The 19,126-nt window shown below is 39.5% G+C and overlaps 1 protein-coding gene across 3 annotated transcripts; it reads right to left on the bottom strand.

Annotated features, from left to right (window-relative positions):
- Nucleotides 1-2,448: 2,448 nt before the first annotated feature.
- LOC144641556 (acidic leucine-rich nuclear phosphoprotein 32 family member A-like) lies at nt 2,449-16,205 on the bottom strand. 3 transcript variants are annotated; one of them, XR_013568575.1, is made up of 10 exons: nt 15,185-15,339; nt 14,900-15,043; nt 14,656-14,775; nt 14,370-14,491; nt 14,183-14,238; nt 11,420-11,479; nt 11,158-11,238; nt 5,258-5,352; nt 3,746-4,228; nt 2,449-3,708 (listed from the first exon to the last, which is right to left on the bottom strand). XR_013568575.1 is itself a non-coding variant. In XM_078500587.1 (10 exons), exons 4-10 carry the CDS (start codon nt 14,749-14,751, stop codon nt 4,079-4,081), a joined length of 660 nt encoding a protein of 219 aa, XP_078356713.1. In that variant the 5' UTR covers nt 14,752-14,775; nt 14,900-15,043; nt 15,759-15,820; nt 15,917-16,205; the 3' UTR covers nt 2,449-4,078. The 3 variants fall into 3 exon arrangements, 2 of the variants coding, with proteins under 2 accessions (XP_078356713.1, XP_078356711.1); XM_078500587.1 differs by lacking the exon at nt 15,185-15,339 and adding exons at nt 15,759-15,820; nt 15,917-16,205 and having other exon boundaries at nt 2,449-4,228; XM_078500585.1 differs by having other exon boundaries at nt 2,449-4,228.
- Between the last annotated feature and the right edge of the window lie 2,921 nt (nt 16,206-19,126).

Genomic DNA, 19,126 nt, shown 5'->3' with positions numbered 1-19,126 from the left:
TTAAAATCATAGCAACAACGAAAGCATATTTTTTGCTCCCCAATGTCACGCTTGCAGTTTGCACAGCAACGCTCACTCTTGTCCCAAGAGGCCATGATCTGAATCAGTGGTAAATAATACCACAATCACGCTGAAATGCCAACAGGCGGGAATATTCAGTACCGCGTTTCGGCGCTTTACTTTGTGTGATAGCCTCCGATGTGCATGTGATCGGCGAAGGCGCGAGGACAGGGACGCGCGAGAGCTTCGCCATTCGACTGGCCACGGTACATCCCCCACCCCCGGGGGGTACTCAGGTATGTAATGGGTGGATGTGTGCCGGTCTCCAAAATAGCACCAGGTTCTAGTAAGAGTTTGCATGACCAATTCGGCTAACGTGTTTACATCGTTGTTGCCCCCATTCAGATCATGTGATGATTCCTTTGGGGGTTCTTGTTCTGTTCGTTCCTTCCTCGCTCGTTCGTGTGACTGCACATGTCCTCCCAGGTCATCACATGGCGGGGGTCCTTGTCTATTGAAAATGATACCCCGTTCTAGAAAATGGTCAATTTTTTAGCACCCCGTTTAGGCTGTTGACAATTTGAAACTTTCGTGCGTTCTAAATATTATACCCCGTTCTAAAAATCTTCTCCAAAATGGATAACCCGTTGTAGATCGACCCGCCAAATTTATGTCTCGTGAGCAGGAGGGCATTTTGCGTGCGCATGCGTCGATATGGACTAGTGCGCACGACAGAGAAGTTCTGCGATCGATTGTTTACATATTTTCCACAATTTATGGCCTAATTTCTAGCTCAAAATGAAACGTGTTTTAAGTTTTACTTGCTGTATACAATACTAAGAGTCCTTGCTTTATCTTCTGACAACAACAAGCAAAGTTTGGTGTCGGCGTGCTGTTTATCTGATCGACTTTGGCTATGTGTATTAAACATTGCACGTGGACAAAATGGCGACCGAATGTCGAGAACCTAAATACCTTGCCCATGTTTTTAATAGCCGGAAGATCTAAACGGACAAAGCGCTACGGCTATTTAGTACTAAAGTATAAAACAGCAGTTTTAACTATACGATGTTCTAATCAAGTATCCCGGGTTTGAGCGAGTGGTCATGATTTTGTTCAGTTTTGTCATAAAACTACAACTTAGTCGTTCTCACAATGCAAAAATCTCAAAATCTAGCCTTGATCTCCAGCGTCTACCGATGATATATGGAGCCTGAAGTACTTAAACTATCGTCTAATGCTACGAAGGTAGCGTTAAAAAATGGTCAATTGTGGAATTTTTTAGCTTTCTTTAACGTACGTTCTCGCTGGTTTATCCTAACAGAGAAACTATCGTTTGTGATTATTTCCTTAAACGTGAGCATTGGTCAAAATAACTTCACATTTCGATGATACCACAATTATTCTGTTGAACAAGAAAATAATTACTGCGATCGGTCTTAATTTTAAAGTGTTATGGTAATTCTTTGCTGGTAGACTATTTGTTTACATTTTACTATGTTAATTAGTACATTTTTGGCTCCTTTATCAAAATCTAGCCTTGATCACCAGTCAAAAAATAGCATGAAACGAACAAGCGATATATATATTTTTCAGAAACGTTCTAATAACTGCTGTATAAAATGTCTTAAGAAATAATTTTTAACTATAAACAATGTTATTTTCAATTTTTCATTCAACGTTTATTTCTTTAAGTTTGATGTTCATTCTGTTATAACGGCTGTTTTACTTCTGTGTCGCCTAAATGTGTTTTAAAGAACTGCAGTTCTTGCTCCAGGAAACCCTGTTTGCCAGTCGAGGGCAAGTTGGCTTTGCTTTGGAGTCATCAGTGAGCTGCATTATCATGTGCAGAACACCCAAACATGTCGTTCCCCTCAGGGAAAACCCTTTTCTTTGGTGGCCGTCCCTTTAGGCAAAAAATCTCCCGACAAGCTATAATATTGCTCGCACTCTGCCTGTATTACAGCAATTGATTTGATGTGAAGTTTTGATCCTAATATATCACACTCCAGCACACGGATGTTTTCCTCTTTTTACGGCCTGTTTGATTTTTGTCGGTGAAGGCTTTCCTACCTGTCCCACATATTTTCCCATTATTTGCAACAACGATCCCGAAGCAGGCCAGAAAATATGCTTTATAAGAGCCTTGCCACACACAAAACACTTTTTCTTAGCGAAATTTACGTCTATATTAAATTATGTGACGATAAACAGTACAAAAAACAAAGTTTGAATCTTCCGCGCCATTTTTATTCCCAAGATCACGCGGTCTTTGTACAGCGGTTGCACGCATGCGCACGCAAAATGCCCTCCTGCTGTCTCGTGTGACTTCTATATTTTCACGAACTTGCAAAAAGAACCGCAACCGGTCTCCTCCGTTAAAAATTGCCCGTTTGAGTTACATTTTTTTCTCAGAAAGGGAATTCGCTATTGAAAAACAAATTCCAGTTTGTTTATAAAGATTTTTTATTCCATAAAGAAATGCACATATAAAACATGGCTACTATACCTTACAAAGGAAAAGCGTTTTGAACAATACCTTCCTAGCACAGCATGCGAGTGCAACAAGATAATTTCCAAGTCAACTCATTGCTTCCTAAGCAAATAAACGTGCCAGCAAGTGTGGGTCTCAATGCCCAAAAAACTAGTTAAAAGTGCAGTAATGATTTATAACAAATCAATTTGCACTGCAATGCAAAACAATTTAATACTCTCAAACACCTGTTTAGCCAGAAAGCTGGTGTTAATCCCGTGTTCAGTGATGGCTTGTGGTGTACCTTCTAAAATTTGCGAACATTTTTTGTCTTTAAATACAATGGGTACTCAACTTGGAAATCTGACCGAAACTATGCAAAGCAAGTTTACTTCGCCTCCTTGCATTTTCTACATGTCGACTGTGTCGTTTCATTGTATTTCTCTCTGAACTGTTTTCAGAATTCCAGACAAATGGACCCTGTAGAGACTGGAGCAAAACAATTGGACATTGTGAAATCCTAAGATTTTTTTTCATGAAACCCATTTGTGACATTTGATTCAAATGGTATTCTTCACTTATAAGAAATGTCCAGTCAAAACAAAGGAAAAGCAAGCGACCTTCATAGTATTATTCAGGACATCACAAAATGCTTTTAAATAACAATTGTGAAGGAGACTAACCAATCGGCGAATCGATTTTTCCTTGTGCGCCACACTTGGAAAAATGCTTTAGTTCATTAGAATGGATTAAGTTTGAATTGCCAAAAAAATTCCTACATAGTTTCAGAAAAATAAATACCCATAGAATTTAAACTCACTGAATTTAAGTGAAGGAACATTTAAAGTATCTCTTTCTTTTTAATGTTGGGATAAATGTTATAACCATATAATGTTGGAAGTGCTATGTACTAAAACATATTCACAAGTTGCTTAAGTGTTGCAAAACTTATGCCTCATCAACAGCTTCAAACTTGGGCATATACGCCAGCTTGAGCACTTTTGTTGAAGCAATCTGCATTTAATAATTAAGAAAGCCTAGACAATGGATGCTAACATAAGAAATGATCGTTCAAAACTTTTGATGCAGGCAATTTTAAAAGTTCCTTTCTACTCTCAAAAAATGTACGCCAGTCATGCAAGTTGACAATAACTGCACCTTTCTTCCTATCTACAACCAATACAAGATGAAGTGATAAGTCCTGATAACCTCTCTGTTATCAATTGAATCCATGGCTGATCACTCATACTGTACAAACTGAAAACGTACAACTGTGCTCTGGTTGCCGCAGAGTTGTCTTACAAAGCTACCCATAACTTGCACACTACAGAATTTCACAAACAGAGCCATTTATATCCTGACTTAAAGAGTGAATACAAAATTAAGTTACAAAACTCCAACAGAGAACAAACTGCTACTATAGTACCACTGGCTACTAAACTTCAGGAATGACAACACACTGCTTGCAAGTCATGGGATAGTTCTAGTGAGAGGCCTGACAAAAGTCTCGTAACAAGGACCTCTCCAACATCATTGACAACTCTATACATAAAGAGCACTTCCTCTCTAGAGTCAGTAGCTCCATGCATGCTATGGCAGTTTGTGTCAGTCGTCATCATCATCATCGTCGTCATCTTCTCGCTTTCTCTTTTCTCCTCTCCTGTCGGGTTCTTCTGTTTCTTCTTCCTCTTCCTCCTCCTCGTCTTCTTCTTCATCTTCCTCCTCCGGGTTAAAGTCTTCACCTTCTTCCTCATCCTAGAATGCAATTAGCAAAGGGTTAACATTCAAGAAACATAACCAAGTAGTCAAGTCTCTGAAAGCTTATGTACCTTATCCCTGCCCTGAAAGCCACCACTCTTCAAAGAAAAAAACACAAGGTTTGGTTGCACAAACAAGTCCTTGTGTTATGGAAATTTTAGAACACAATCCATGCCCGACATGACTTTTATGTTCCCCAGTTCAGGAAGTTACATCAAGTTACCTTACATAAAGATCTTAGTAATCTCCATCTACCGTCGCTTGCATCTAAGCGTGAACACGAGCCGCCGAAACATGATCTAATTGGGTATCAAACATGGCATGTTTCGTCATGAAACATTGAAGTTAAGCAGACCGTAACGGCAACTTTCACGCTCAAAATGCTCACCATAAACACTGAGAACAGGCGAAACTTTGCACCAGAAGTGATTCAAGTGAACCTGAAAATGCATATTGACACACATCAGGATCAATTTGTCGAAGAAAGTCTTGATATCCAATCTTTCCGCCATTTTGACTGTTTCGAAACCGGAATGTGTTGAAGTTTCGGCGTGAAAGTTGCCGTTACGGTCTGCTAAACTTCAAACGTTTGATGACCAATCATGCCACGTTTGATACCTAATTAGATCATGTTTCGGCGGCACGTGTTCACGCTTAGATGCAAGCGACGGTATATTCTGGGGTAAGGAAGGAGAAAGGTGGAAGGGTGTGGGCTCTGGGATGAACATGTACTTTTAAACTGTTGCACAAGTCAACCACACATAGATAGTTTTTCTCCATTTCCAAGATTCGTAAATGTGTGCATTATTATGAGAATAAAACCTTTGAAAATTTAGCCTCAATTTTTGAAATTCATAGTTTGCAATCCATCTCAATTTTGCCAAATCAAAATCCTCACTGTTCCTCGTTAGTTTGAAAGAACATCATTGGTGTTTTCCTACCTACCTCAGTGCAACATATCAAAACATCACAAACACTTTGCTAACAACTGTAAATACCCTTTTATGCGAGAAGACAGATATTTACCTCCAAGTTTTCTTTTTGTAAGTAATCCAGACCAGGTTCCTCCTCGTCCTCTCCTTCATCTTCTTCATCCTCCTCATCATCGTCTTCGTCACCCTCTAAATGATAAGTCAAAAACTTGTTTACATCCATCACCATACATGCCTCAAGTTATGTAGTCTATTTAGCATCTAACTTCATCATTTCAGGGATGTAGCTGAGATTTTTTTGATCACAGGCGAAAAACTTTTTTTTTGTTTTTTTTTTGTTTGCAAAAACATTTATTGAACAGTTCAAAAAATAAATTACATTTAGTTACTATTTACAACCACGAATAAACAAAAGGACATCTTAGATTACATTGACTTGTAAGTTACAGACTAAAATAAAGAAAAGGAAAAAAAAAAATTCAATACAAGAATGCAAAAGTCAAATAAGGGCTTCTATCCGGTAAGATTTTTTTTTTTTTTTTTTTTTTTTTGATAACATGGTTTGCCGGACAAATTGTAATACAAGTTTGTTTTTTACTTAGTTACATTTGTAGGAAATGGTTAGCTTACGTTTTATTTAAAGAATGATTTGTGATTTGCACGTACTCTTTTCAATAGATAGTTTACTTTTGAGGAAAGCAAGGAAGGCTTCGAAATAGTACTGTTCTTGTTCTCTTGAAGCAGAGTAGATGTAATACTTGGCGATTATCAGGCAGAGGTTTAAACCAAGTTGTTGGCCAAAGTTGTTTGTGAAGCCGTATATTATGGTTTTGTCGTTCAAGTCAATAAAATCGTCGTTTTTAACATTCCACCAGTGGGAAAAGGTTTGCCAGAAAGATTGCACGTCCGGGCAAGAAACAAAAAGATGTTGTAAGGTTTGTTTTTGCTCGCAGACATGACATTTGTCATGTTGAATGATCTTATCTCTGAAAAGGGTTGCATTAGTTGGCAAGATATGATGTATAATTTTGAATTGGAATATAGCGAGCCTAATATCCTTGGTCACTTTAAAAGGAATGCTGTAGATAGTTTTAATAGTTTTCTTATCAAAGTTTGCTTGCCACATTCTTTGTTCTGCTGTGGGAGGTATGAATTTCAGCCCGATTAGAAGTTTCGAAGCTGATTTACATGAAAGCTTGTCTAAAGGAATTTTCTCTGCATATTCTAAACAAGTGGGTGCGTCGGTGTCAAGTTCTTTTAACAAGCGGATCCAGTTTTGGGGGATAGAGTTGCATAAGCCATAATAAGTAAGAAAATTTGTTTTGATGGCGAACTTGCGGCAAAATTTATCAAATGTCAGGAAGTTGTTTTCGTAGAAAATGTCTTTGATTTTGGTTATTCCTGCAGCATGCCAACTATGGTAATAAACAGAGAAGCCTTCGATCTTAATAAACCGATTGTTCCACAGAATTTCATTGAGAATCTGTTCTTTGTTTGCTGGAGTATGATTATTTATGATTTGCCAAATGCTTAAGGCATCCTTATAAAATCGTATAGGTATATCTAGTTTGAGGTACTTTAAATCATAGTTGCATTCTAGTAGGAAAATACCTCCTACCTGTTTTAATAGTGTGAGAGGTATATGGCACCAGCTTGCATTTTCATTGCTTTCGTGCAGCCTTCTTACCCAAGTGACTTTCAGAGCGTTGTTCATTATTTCGAAATCTGGCAGATCTAAGCCACCCTTAACTTTCGGGCCTATCATGGTGGTATGTTTAATTTTAGGTTTGTTGTTCCAAACAAACTGAGTAATGGTTGCTTGAACTGAAGATTCAAATTCTCGGGGAAAAGTAAGTACCGATGTATTATAGACTAGCTTCGAGAGAGCGAGGCTTTTAAGAATGGTTATTTTACCGTACAACGTGAGATTTCTTGATTGCCAAAGATTAAGAAGGTTCTTCATAGACAGTAGTTTTTGTTCAAAATTTTTTTTGAAAGCTTCAGCTTCGTCGTAAGAGAAATAGATTCCTAGTGCATATATCGGCTCTGAAGGCCAAGCTATATCAAAAGGTGTCGAGGCGTCCTTTCTCCGTGACCCTATCCACATTCCTTCAGTTTTGGACTTATTTATTTCTAGTCCTGAAATCTCTTGAAAGGCGCGTAATGTTTCGAACAAGTTCTGCGCTGACAACGCGTCGGATACAAATGCAGTAGTGTCATCTGCATATTGTGATATTTTGTATTCTTTGTTATAAATTTGTATTCCTCTAATATTCTTATTATTCCTAACTGCGTTCGCTAAGATTTCTGCACAAAGTACAAACAAGATTCCAGATAAGGGACAGCCTTGTCTGACTCCTCTTTGTAAGCTGAAAAATTCGGAGGCATGTCCATTGTTGATGACACAGCTAGTAATGTCGGTATAGAAAGTTTTAATCCAGTCGCGAATTTGTGGCCCAAAGTTAAACGCTTCTAGAACTTTGGATAAAAACTGCCAATCAACCGAATCAAAGGCTTTTTTAAAATTGACGAATATTGCCATGCCTGGTATATTTTCTAAAGATGTTATTTTCATTATGTCTTGTATCAGCCTAATATTTTGGCCAATGTATCGCCCCTTGACGTAACCGGTTTGGTCGTCATGGATAACAGTGCTCGACACTAACTTTTTTGGATACTAGGCAATTGGCTAGTAGGTACAAATAATCACTAGCCCACAAGGACAAGTCACTAGCCCCATCCCCCCCCCCCCTTAAAAAAATAAAAACAGCCAAGTTTGAATCAGCTAATCTCTTAGCACTATATTTGTTTGAGTCCACACAAGTACATCTTTCCTTCACTGAGACGCAGCAATGATGCTATCATCCAACTCGGTTAAGAATTTCTTGACCGTGGATCACACTTCTTTTTCTCTTCGTGCAGTGTGTGGTCCTCTGGTGAACAATGTAAATCTGGCTCATGATTATCGGCCCTTGAAGGCGGTTTTCTTGTAGGTAAAGTGTTACAAAATCTTGAAATCATGCTCGCGCAGTCGCTCGCGCGAAAACCCCAAGATGGCCGACTTACTTTGGCTCTCTCCCAGGTCCCTTTTGGGAATCATGGAAGCGAGGACAGAGGGTCTTTTCCAAGATGGCGTCAGGTTTGCAAGTTGATCGTACGATAAAAATCTGTATGCGATGTGGGTCGCAAGTGCTCTGGTTTAAATTACTCAAGCTATGGAAACTAGATCCTGATGAAGGTTTCTGGGAGAAAAACTTCCCAAGTTATAGAGTTGTAGTTGATTTATTTTTCCACGAATTTACTAGTCTATGGGCTAGTAGGAAAGTACTTTTACTAGCCAAGCATGAAATTTTACTAGTCCTGGGCTAGTGTACTAGCGTAAGTGTCGAGCACTGGATAAGTTTGGGGAGAAAGTTGGCGATTCTGCTTGCTATGGCCTTTGTTATTATTTTATAGTCAGTGTTTAATAAAGATATTGGTCTCCAGTTTTCTAAGTATAGCTTGTTTTTCCGCTTTTTTGGCACAACTTTGATAATTCCTTGTCTCTGAGTTATATTTAGACATTTGTGTATTAGAGCATAATTAAAACTTTCAACCATTTCATCTCCTAAGACGGACCAAAAATGTAAATAGAATTCTACAGTGAATCTGTCGCTTCCTGGGCATTTGCCTTTGGCACTCATTTTAAGCGTTTCAAAACATTCTTGCTTGGTGAGTGGCAATTCTAGCTTCTCTAGGTCAGCGTCGTTTAATTTTGGGAGGTTTGGGTCTTCAAAAAATAATTTATCGTGCCGGTTCTTTCGAGGTACCTCTGTGTAGAGGTTTTTATAAAACAGCTTTTGGCAGTGTAAAATTTCATTGGAGTCTGTTATTTCTTGGCCATCTTGAGATTTAAGCTTCGATATGTATGTTTTGGCATGCTGTCGTTTTTCCAAGTTTAAGAAATATTTAGTATTTTTTTCTCCTTGCTCATGCCATCTTGTTCTACTTCTTACAATAGCTCCTTTGGTCCGGTAATCAGCAATCTTGTTTAGCTCCGATCTCAGGCTATATAATTTAGCAATATTCTCTTTTGACCTGTTTGATACGAGTGTTTTCATTAAGGCGTCTATTTGATCTGAGAGATCTTTTTCTATGTTCTTACGCTCTCTGCTCTTTTTCTTTGAGTAACGCACGCAGAAACCTCTTATCTCCATTTTTATCATATCCCAGAATAAACCTTTATCGGTAAGATAGCAGTATTTCTTTTTGTACTCCGGTATTATACAATGAAGTTGTTCTAAGAAGGTGTTATCTTCCAAGAGAGAATTATTAAATTTCCAAAAACCAGGTCCTCTTTGCGCGAAGTCTTTAGATTGGAGTGTCATAATTATTGCAGAGTGATCTGACAAAGAGGATTCTTTTATCTCTGTATTAAGCACGATCTCTAAGAGATCCTTAGAAACTAGCCAGTAATCCAATCTACATTGTACTTTTAGTGCCTTGTCGCGCCATGTGAATTGCCGTTGATCAGGGTGCTGATACCTCCAAACATCTTGAAGTTTTAACAGGTCGCGCAGTTCGAAGATTTCGCTGATTACATTGTTTTTTCTCTCTACCGCATTACCTCCTAGTTTGTCACGAGCTGTTAGCGCGCAATTGAAATCTCCACCGATTATAGTACTATCTATATTGTCCGAACGATTACTGAGAATGTCACGAACGTTCGAGAAAAACATTTTTTGATCAGAATTATTGTTCGGGCTGTAAATGTTACACAATCTAAAGGTGGTATCACAAATAGTTGCCTGAAGAATTAAATATCTTCCGTTTTTGTCAGTTTCGATGGTGTCAACTAGAGCAGTTAATTTGGGATTCAATAGTATCATGACACCTCTCGAATGACTTGTACCATGGCTGAAGTAAATTTTGCCACCCCATTCAGATTTCCATAAGTTTTCTATGCTTTTTGTTGAGTAGGTTTCCTGGAGGAATACGATATCAAATCTATTGTTGTGCAGCCACCTAAAAAGCTGTCTTCGTTTACGCGATTGGTTTAGACCTCTGACATTTAATGAACAAAGGGATGCTGTAAATGGAGTTGTCATAATTCAGACAAATGATGTTTTCTTGGCAAAAACATGGATGAAAATAACAATCAATATAGAGTTAAAATTGCTACGAAGCCCTCCTTGCGACCATTTTACTGCTAAAAGATCGTGTTTGTTAAGCAAGGCAATACCGCGAAACACAAAGCATAGGAGTGATATTAAACTGCGTGAAATGTGGCACGATAGAAGCAAAATAGACTTATTAGACTTGAAGCGGATCGAAAAAGTAATAGAAATATATATAATAAATTGCGCAAACACACACACAAAAAGACATAGATAACTTAGAAGATTAGAACGAAGCATGCTGAGGGGGAGGCAGAAAACTCAGGACACAGGCGAAAAACTTGGGTAAGAATAAAAGATCTAACCAGACACAGTATTTTAGCCACAAAAATCAAGGCCTCAGGTGGTTATTTTTTTTCCGCCTTCCGCATTTTATTTACATCCCTGCATTTTGATTCATAAGGGAACTTAAGCAAATGACATTGGAAACGTGAATGAGAACGTCACTAAACAAAAGTTTTAATGTGCAGAGTAATAACTCTGAATGTGCATTAAATCTTTGTAAATTTCTTGGCTGTTCTCTGCAAAACAACATGAATTGACTAAATTCTACATATTCTGGAGGTCGTGAACAACAACTGCTAAATTTTCATATTTCTATTTGGGGTTTGATGCTCTCTCCTAAACCAGTAGATACACTGATCACATCTGGATAGCTGCAAGATTCTCAAGTAAAACAAATTCATTTTACACTAGGCATTGTCCTCGGCATCACCATTGCCATAGCTTAAAGGCTCCCCATTACCATGTGTCGTGGCATTTGAACATTTTTATGAAATTTATGCAATACATAATCATTTATATTATGCACAATTTACTATACATCTTGCAAACATACCTTCACCTTCTACACCCTCCTCATCCTCATCACCACTTGAACCCTCCTCATCATCAACATCATCTTCATCATCATCCTCCCCTAAAATGTAGAAAGTTGAAGTATTATTCTTTCATCACCTTTTATTTGCCAGTAATACTTGTTATAAAAATAATATGTAAAAAAGGAGCACGTGACCAAAAAGATTGTCCAATTAGTATTGCACCATGATACAAATGCCGAGTGCTTCTTTGAAGCAGTTAGTTCACAACAGCACTCTTACCTTCACCATCTTCGTCATCGTCATCATCATCTCCTTCGTCATCCTCGTCACCTTCATCATCTGTAAAAAAAAAAGAACACAAGATTGCTCAATAACCAGGCGTTTCACTATTTTTAGCAGGCGGCAGCCCCTAGTGGAGTAGGCAGCTGTGCAAAGGACTTATTTTCTGCCACAAAAACTTTTATTCAGTGTGGTAAAGGGTTTTTTTGGTGATCCGTAAAAGGCCCTTTTCCAACGTGAATCACAAAATGACTATTTTTTTGGGGGAACATAATCTAGATCCCTCCCTTTACAACCCTCAACAAACAGCTCAGTCTAAGCAAGATGAGTGAGTGAGTGAAAAAGTTGTAACAAAACATTTTGCAGTCAAATTTGTTTGGTTTAGTAATTATACTCCAAAAAACCAAAATTTATGCTGGTGCCTAGCCTGTGATTTGCACTACACCGGTTGCCAAACTGGCGACCTGTTTGGAAAATTTAGTCACCAAAATTTGTTTACATTCGCCATGGCGACCAAAATGGTCGCAGCTTGGAGCGCTGACAGCTACATCATTTTACAAGTGTTGTTACCTAGTTTGTTTATCGACAAAGCATTGCTGACAAGCATAACTTACAAACTACACTGAACCACTGAAACTGCTCTCAATATTAAAGGAGGTGCACATGATCATCAGAGACGCTACAGGGTTGTCAAAAGTAGCTCGCTGCTGGCCAAAATCACTGTGTACTTCAATTTTTTGCCGGCTACTCCGCTGGACTATACTTCTGATTCAGGGCTAGTATACAGCCACCTACTTCAAAACTTTGCGACAACCCTGACTCTACTAGTTGTTTCTACACAGATAGATGAAAACATTCTGAAATGAGTCATTTTGACTCAACAATGCCAATACAATACAAGGGAACAAATTGAGAAAGCAAATTTGCCGTAACTGTTTCACTGCTTAGTTAAAACTGAGAAAGGAATTTGCCTGTTCAAAATAATGTGGTTTATTTGGAATCCATATCAGATATGTGGGAGGCGCGGTGGCCTAATGGTAAGCGCGTTTGACTCCGAGTCGAACGGCCCGGGTTTGAGGCCTGGCCGGGGCACTGCGTTGTGTTCTTGGGCAAGACACTTTACTCTCACAGTGCCTCTCTCCACCCAGGTGTATAAATGGGTAACGGCGAATTTTTTACTGCTGGGGGGCAACCCTGCGATGGACTAGCATCCCATCCAGGGGGGAGTAGCAATACTCCTAGTCGCTTAATGCTACGGAAACCGGGATAAGCTCCGACTGTATGGGCCTCATGGCTCGGAGACAGACTTTACTTTACATATCAGATAAGATAAGAATAGTGTTGGAAAGAAGACAGCAATGATTTGGGAAGCAGCTGGCGAAGTTTGCAGGTCGCTGGCTTCTACTGACACCACTGCATATTGTTAAGTACCACTCAAAAGATACTGCCTCCTTCTTATACGTCACTTTTCTCAATAATTACACGAGTCATGTTTGTTTTCTCTTGTAAAATACTTTGGCTTTCTCAAACTTCTTGAGTTACTATGCGAGCATAGCCTGCGAATACAGCCGCCTCTCATTCGATCCTGCTACCATGTGCGAAACACGAAGAGAGATGCGAGCATTGCATTGTAGAGTAGCATTTCTTCCTGAAAAATTGCCATACCAAAACAAACGCTGTGATTTTAACTCTGCTATGACAAGTAAGCCATTTGTTAGCATTTCGTTTAATCCAAATTGAATCATGTTTCAAGCCACATACCTTTAAGCTCAACTTTTTGTTAAAATTAAATCAAAACATTTATCCTCAGAAGTTATAAAACTACATGTATATTATTCTGCAAGTGTTAAAAACCCAAGTTGTTTATCGACAAAGCATTCTTTACAGCCATAGGCCAGCCAACTATACTGTACGACCTTAGTATCCCTCCTAAAGTGAACATAAGAGATTGAAACACACCCTCGGTCAAAAGATTAAACAATGGAGAACAAGAAAACAACTCAATATAAAGCAAAACATTATCCAAAATGTCTCAGCATTGAACAGACTAGAGATGATCAAAGATCAAGGTCACAATGTAGGACTTGTAGATTCCCTTAAAATTTTGAAACCTAAATGACAAAAAATCGAAAATCACCCGATATTTAAATGAAGTCTTTGTTCAAAATTAGTCATTCGAATATATCAATGCAAAAATCAGATCAGACCACGGTTTCTCCCATAGCCGAAGTGAAATTTGATCCGATTTCGACATAAAACGTGAACTAAAAATACGAACGTCCCTACAACAGAAATACGTACTGCTACGCCGAAAGATTGCTCAACGTAACCAAAATCGACGAAAAAGCGACGAAAACAAAATCTTTAAATAGCTTCGAACCAACAAATGCGCGGGAATTTCGTTTAGTGCGTGGTACCCGCTCTCGCGGCCATTTATTTTTCCAATTTGACAAAAATAAGGCACAAAAACACCTTAAAAACCTTTCTATAACTTCTCATATGCGAAAAGACAGCTACATATTCCCTTCTTGCGATGAAAATTCAATAAAATCGTTTAATTTGAGGTTTGAATTAGCTTTACACTAAATTCTTCTTTATTCTGCCCTTGCATATTTTAACGCGCTGCGCCAAACGAATCTCGCAAGCTTCAATTTATTTCAAAATATGAATCCTGCGGAAGGTAGAGGATAGTTTCGCTTTCCATTTACGACGCTTTTAGCGCCAGGACATTACAAAACAAATGAAAACGGAATGAAAGCTTACCCTCTTCGCCATCCTCTTCTCCCGAGGAATCCGTGTCCTCCGCCTCGTTGCCGTATCTAATGGCGAACAAGAACAAACCAAATCGATAAATCCGTATGCGAAGTCTTCGAGAAAATTGCAGAATTGCGAACAAGCAATTGAAGAAACACAAGAGCGAACTGCAATTTGCGCCCTCTTCTGCTCTTACCTGTCGTAACCGTCGAGATATTTAAGGGATGGTATCATCTTGAATATTTCAGCTCTGTATCCTTCTATCGTCGCTACCTCACAGTTTAGTAAATCCAAACTTTTTAAATTTTGTAGTTTTGACTGTTGAGGAAAAACAGAACCTATTAGAGCTACTCGAAAAAAGCCAAGCCGCGAATAACAAAGCACAAAAGCTACCACTCAATTCCGCAGTTAAATTTAAAAGAGTTGATCGATACTGTATACGCGTCTCATCCGCAAACGATTACACAGAAATTTGTACTTACCAAAGGTTCTAAAGTTTCGAGATCTTTTATTCTGTTATTACTGAGACTCAAATGCGCTAGTTTTGGTGATCCCTGAAGAGACTGCAGGCCTGACATTATCCTGTTTTCGCCAAGTTCCAGCTGGAAATAAAGAGAGAGGCATCTGAGAATCTGTAGCACGCAAGGAACTTTCAAAATAGCCCAGGTAGGGTGCACTGCAAATGTGAAGGAGGACAACTTACGCTCTCCAAGAAATCTTACTTACCCGTGTCAGATTTGGTAAATTGGGGAAATTTTTCAAATTTGTCAGCCCAACTTTGATCAGAGACAGCCTTTCCAAGTTGACAAATTCATCTGTTAGGCCAACGACATTAGTGGAATAACAATTGTCCAAGATGAGCTCGACAATCTGCAAAACAACAAAAGCACATGGAGAAGGGACGACTCACAAAATTAGTCGATTTACTACGCTTTCTACCCGCTAATCGAGTCAAAGGCTCCAAATTCGTCAAGACGGGATCCTTAGAGCTTAAAAGACTCGAGGCTTTACCTCATCTGGTTTTCTTTTGCCGCACTCTAAAGCGATCCGTTTCTCCATCCTGGTATTGTTCGTTGTAGCTGGAGTCGCATTATCCATTGCACCTTTCTCCAGAATCGAACGATTTAGTTCGCCTCGCGCCAAGGCAGCTTTTCCCCAGAGGGGGTACAATGGATTGACGCCGCGCGCCCCTCAAAAACCAACGAATATTTTGAATGAATGTAAACATGGTAACGAGAAATGAGGCTTTGATCAAGTGTTAACATTAGTGTCAAATTGTCTGTATTACGCTCAAAAGTGATGAAAAAGATCATTTTACACAAGCCTTAGTCAAATGCTAATGTTATTGACATCTCGCCGAATGGTGTTCAATCCAAAAAATCAAAATAGCAAATGATAAAAACAAAACTTATAGAATCAATCAGCGAACGAACTGCTCATTTCAGAAAATGAAACAAGCTAAAAAGTGTCCTGAAATGAGAGATGGCAATAACAGACAACTTGCATAATTTTTTTTTCTCACAGCACTAGCAAAGGGCGCGTAAACAAACGTTCCCGCTTACAGTTTTATATTCTCCTCACTTACCACGCTACGTCACCATCCGGCAATGCCTTCTGTCACGTGACCACAGCAGCCATCTTGGACGCCTTGGAGGCAAAAATTTTGCAAATTTTGTCATACTGATTCAAAACAAAGCCACTATATTGTAAAATTTGATTGCAAAAATACAGAAAAATACACACCACGGCCAGGTACGTAAAATTTCTGGCTGAAAACCGGAGAAACGGTGAAAATTCCGCACTCGCTATTGTTTGCCTTCGGTACAAGCATTGTCGACACGCGATTTCAGACTTCTTCCACCATCCTCCATATAAACCATAAGAAGGCATTTCCTTCGGTAGAACAAACGCTACTGTACACTAAAAAAGACAATAACTTGATTTCTTGGGCGAAAACGGGCCTCTGGGTGTGTCTACGAAATTTCCCTTCAACAATGTCCGCTCGATTTCATAAAGCCCATCAAAGCGCTTGGAGTTTTAGCGAACATTGTGGCAATTCATCGAGCCCCCTCCAACGATATCCCATAATTTCCCATCTCTCCGAGGCGAATCTTGTGTGTCGCGTCAGTTGAAGAATTTTTCTACGGCTTCAGAAAGCGCAGTATTCAATCACTTTTGCACTTGCCAAACAATAGACCAGTAAAAGATTATTTCAGTCGCCATTTTAGGAAACATGCAGCTTTATTACTTGAAAATTACGCTTTCTTTCATATTTATTCGACAGCGCTGTCCGCTTCCCGTAAAACCAAAGCCTGTGGTGATATATTTTTCAGAAACTGTCCAAATGCCAAGGTTTGAAAACGAGGCTGCGAAACGAAGGGTCGACTTTTTGGAGTGGAATTTTTGCTTCCGCAGCAAGAGCTGTTTTACAGTGGTCTGTAGTGGGCGTTCTGGGCTGGGAACACGAATTCCATTCGCTTAGTCTATATTGTTGTATTTAAGAATATATCAAAAGAGATGTTTTGCTCGGTCTTTTAACAGAAACGAATTACTCATTCACAAGACTCGGAACCGATATTTAGAAAAGTATGCGATTATAGATTTGACTACCCGGAACTAGATATGTTTTTACCATAGTGTTGTCAGTAAGAGACAAGTTGGTTTTTATAAGATTATTTTTCCAGCAATATATAAATTTATTTTTTTTAATATACCGACCACGCCCCTAGACACACTCAAATTGTTTGGTATCGAAATAAAGTGATGCATCTGGCTCATAAATGAGGGGGTGAATGATTCCAAATTTCGTGTAAATATTTTGGTTGAGAGAGTGGAGGTCGGATCGGGGGGTAGGGGGGGGAGGGGGTGGCTCATTAGTCTAGGCACAGCTTCTATTTTTGCCAACGCGAATCGAAATTACCTAAGGCGTGAATAGAACTGCAAGTGATCCTTGCGAAGAAAGCGTTATGTACAAGAACGTAAGAGGAACTTCCAATTATATTATCTAGCGGTTCAGTTTTCGCGTGTTCAATGATCTTAAAAAATACAGAAACAGTCAGCTAGGTAGTCGTGTTTTCTTCGAAGGCTTTGAATGACGTTCAATCTTTTTTTATTGCTTCAGCAAAAGATAAAATCCAAAATAAAGTTGATTAGAAAATGTTCTGGAGAACTCAATGAACAAGTCGAGGTCTTCGTATATTCATTTATAGTATCATGAGAGCGGCCAGACGACTGACGATGATTATTTTCAGGTTTGGAACGTCCAGAGGGTCAGTCCCACACAACCACTCCCTACACAGACAAACTCTAAGGAACATCTGCGAGGAAAACCAGCTTGGAACAGTTTCAAAGATCAACAGTGTGGCCCGGATTCAATTTTAGTCGTACAGTGGCGGACTTGGGAGCTCTAAAGGGAAGGAAGGATTGTGGTAGGGGGCGAGGGCGGGCCCTTTCTTGCTCAAATACCGGAGAAGGTGGTATGAAACGTTTTTGGCCCTTTTGCGCATGCAAAATGGGTATTGCGGGGGGTTATTAAGCCGTCTACGATATCGATATTGCGGGAGGGCCTGCTGTGGGACAGCGATGGAGGGCGACCACCACCGGTTACCCCGCCCACACCTACACCATCCGCCCTCCACTAGGCAAGGAGGGTACAAATGTTGCCGTCGACTTTTTCACGTGTGTCGAGCGACTGTCGTGACTAACTGAACAAATTTATTAGTTACCATAGAAACTGTTGTGCTGCGTCGGTGGGGAAATGAGACACAATGTGATTATCAACTGGAAATAAATCGCCATAGCGAATTTTGAAAAGCTGACGTTTCAAGCATTAGCCTTTTGTCAGAGCGAACTTGAGTGACAAATAAATTCGAGTAGTTTTCAAAACGACTGACTGTGATCAAATCAACACCAAAGCAATCACGTGACCCTATCACAATGAACCAACCAGATCTCGAAGCTTGAACAAATAAATTTTTGGTTTGATTTAAGACTTCCTTTAGCTTTGAACACTGGTATCACGGTGGGGGGGGGGGGGGGACTCGCATATGAAAGTGACGGGGATGCTCGTCGTCTCGCTTAGGGGTGTAAATTTTGGGTTTTCAGTCTCGCTTAGGGTGTTCCGGGCAAAACGCAATATTTTTAGCCATGATGGTCTCGTTTAGGGTTACACACGAAGAAAAAAACAAAATATAAATTCTATTCTTAGTTTTTTGATATCATTAAAGGGTCAAGAAAAGCTCGAGCCACACCCAGATTGGTCTCTTTTAGGGGTTCTTTTCAAAATTTCCGACGAGCATCCCCGTCCGTTTCATATAGGAGTTCCCCCCCCCCCCCCCCTGAATCTTATCAGACCATATTCGTGTTCTCGGTATTGGACTGGAACTAGCTTTGCAATGGAGGCTAATGCCGGGAATCTTTTCAAATGCGAATGACATGAAGTTCTTGAGGAATGTCATTAAAATGACATTCCCCAGCATTGGCCTCCGTTTTAAGCTAGTTCCAGTCCAATACCGAGAATGCGAATAAGGTCTAATGCCGTGGTTATTTCTTGTTTTTTTTTCGCGCTTGCCTCACCCATCTTATAGCAACGGGCTGTTGGCAAACGCCCTGTCTGTGTCAAGCAAGAAACCTGGCGGAATTGTCCCCAGTCCTCTCTCTTTAAATCAGTAAATCGGTTCTAATTTTCAGGTGATCACGCGAACAGACTCGCCCTGTTATTCTCGTTTGGGACGACTTGGCACAGGAGAATGGAAAGTTTTTGTGCAGACATCCAGGGTGTTACCATTTCACCTCAAAATACCGAAAAAATTTTGTTGGAATGAAATATGGGAAAATGAAAATAGAACAAGGAAATTTATTCGAACATCTGCACTTTCGAAAATTTCATTGGGAAGTTCTAATGTTCCAATCGAAATTTAGGAATTCTTTGGTAAATAAAAGCAACCCCAATTA

The sequence above is a fragment of the Oculina patagonica genome, chromosome 2 (assembly GCF_052425735.1).
Source record: "Oculina patagonica isolate OP01 chromosome 2, crgOcupat, whole genome shotgun sequence".
NCBI lineage: Eukaryota > Metazoa > Cnidaria > Anthozoa > Scleractinia > Oculinidae > Oculina > Oculina patagonica.
The sequence above is the reverse complement of the archived record's forward strand: the minus strand, read 5'-3'. Positions and strand labels throughout refer to the sequence as shown.

Bases quoted from the DNA above. Each gene is read 5' to 3' on its own strand.
- LOC144641556 (XM_078500585.1), bottom strand. From the start codon at position 15,271: ATGGATAATGCGACTCCAGCTACAACGAACAATACCAGGATGGAGAAA. The intron at 11,239-11,419 runs GTAAGAGTGCTG...TCTACATTTTAG, and splicing joins CGATGACGAAGATGGTGAAG to GGGAGGATGATGATGAAGAT. The intron at 5,353-11,157 runs GTATGTTTGCAA...CTTATCATTTAG, and splicing joins GGAGGGTGTAGAAGGTGAAG to AGGGTGACGAAGACGATGAT.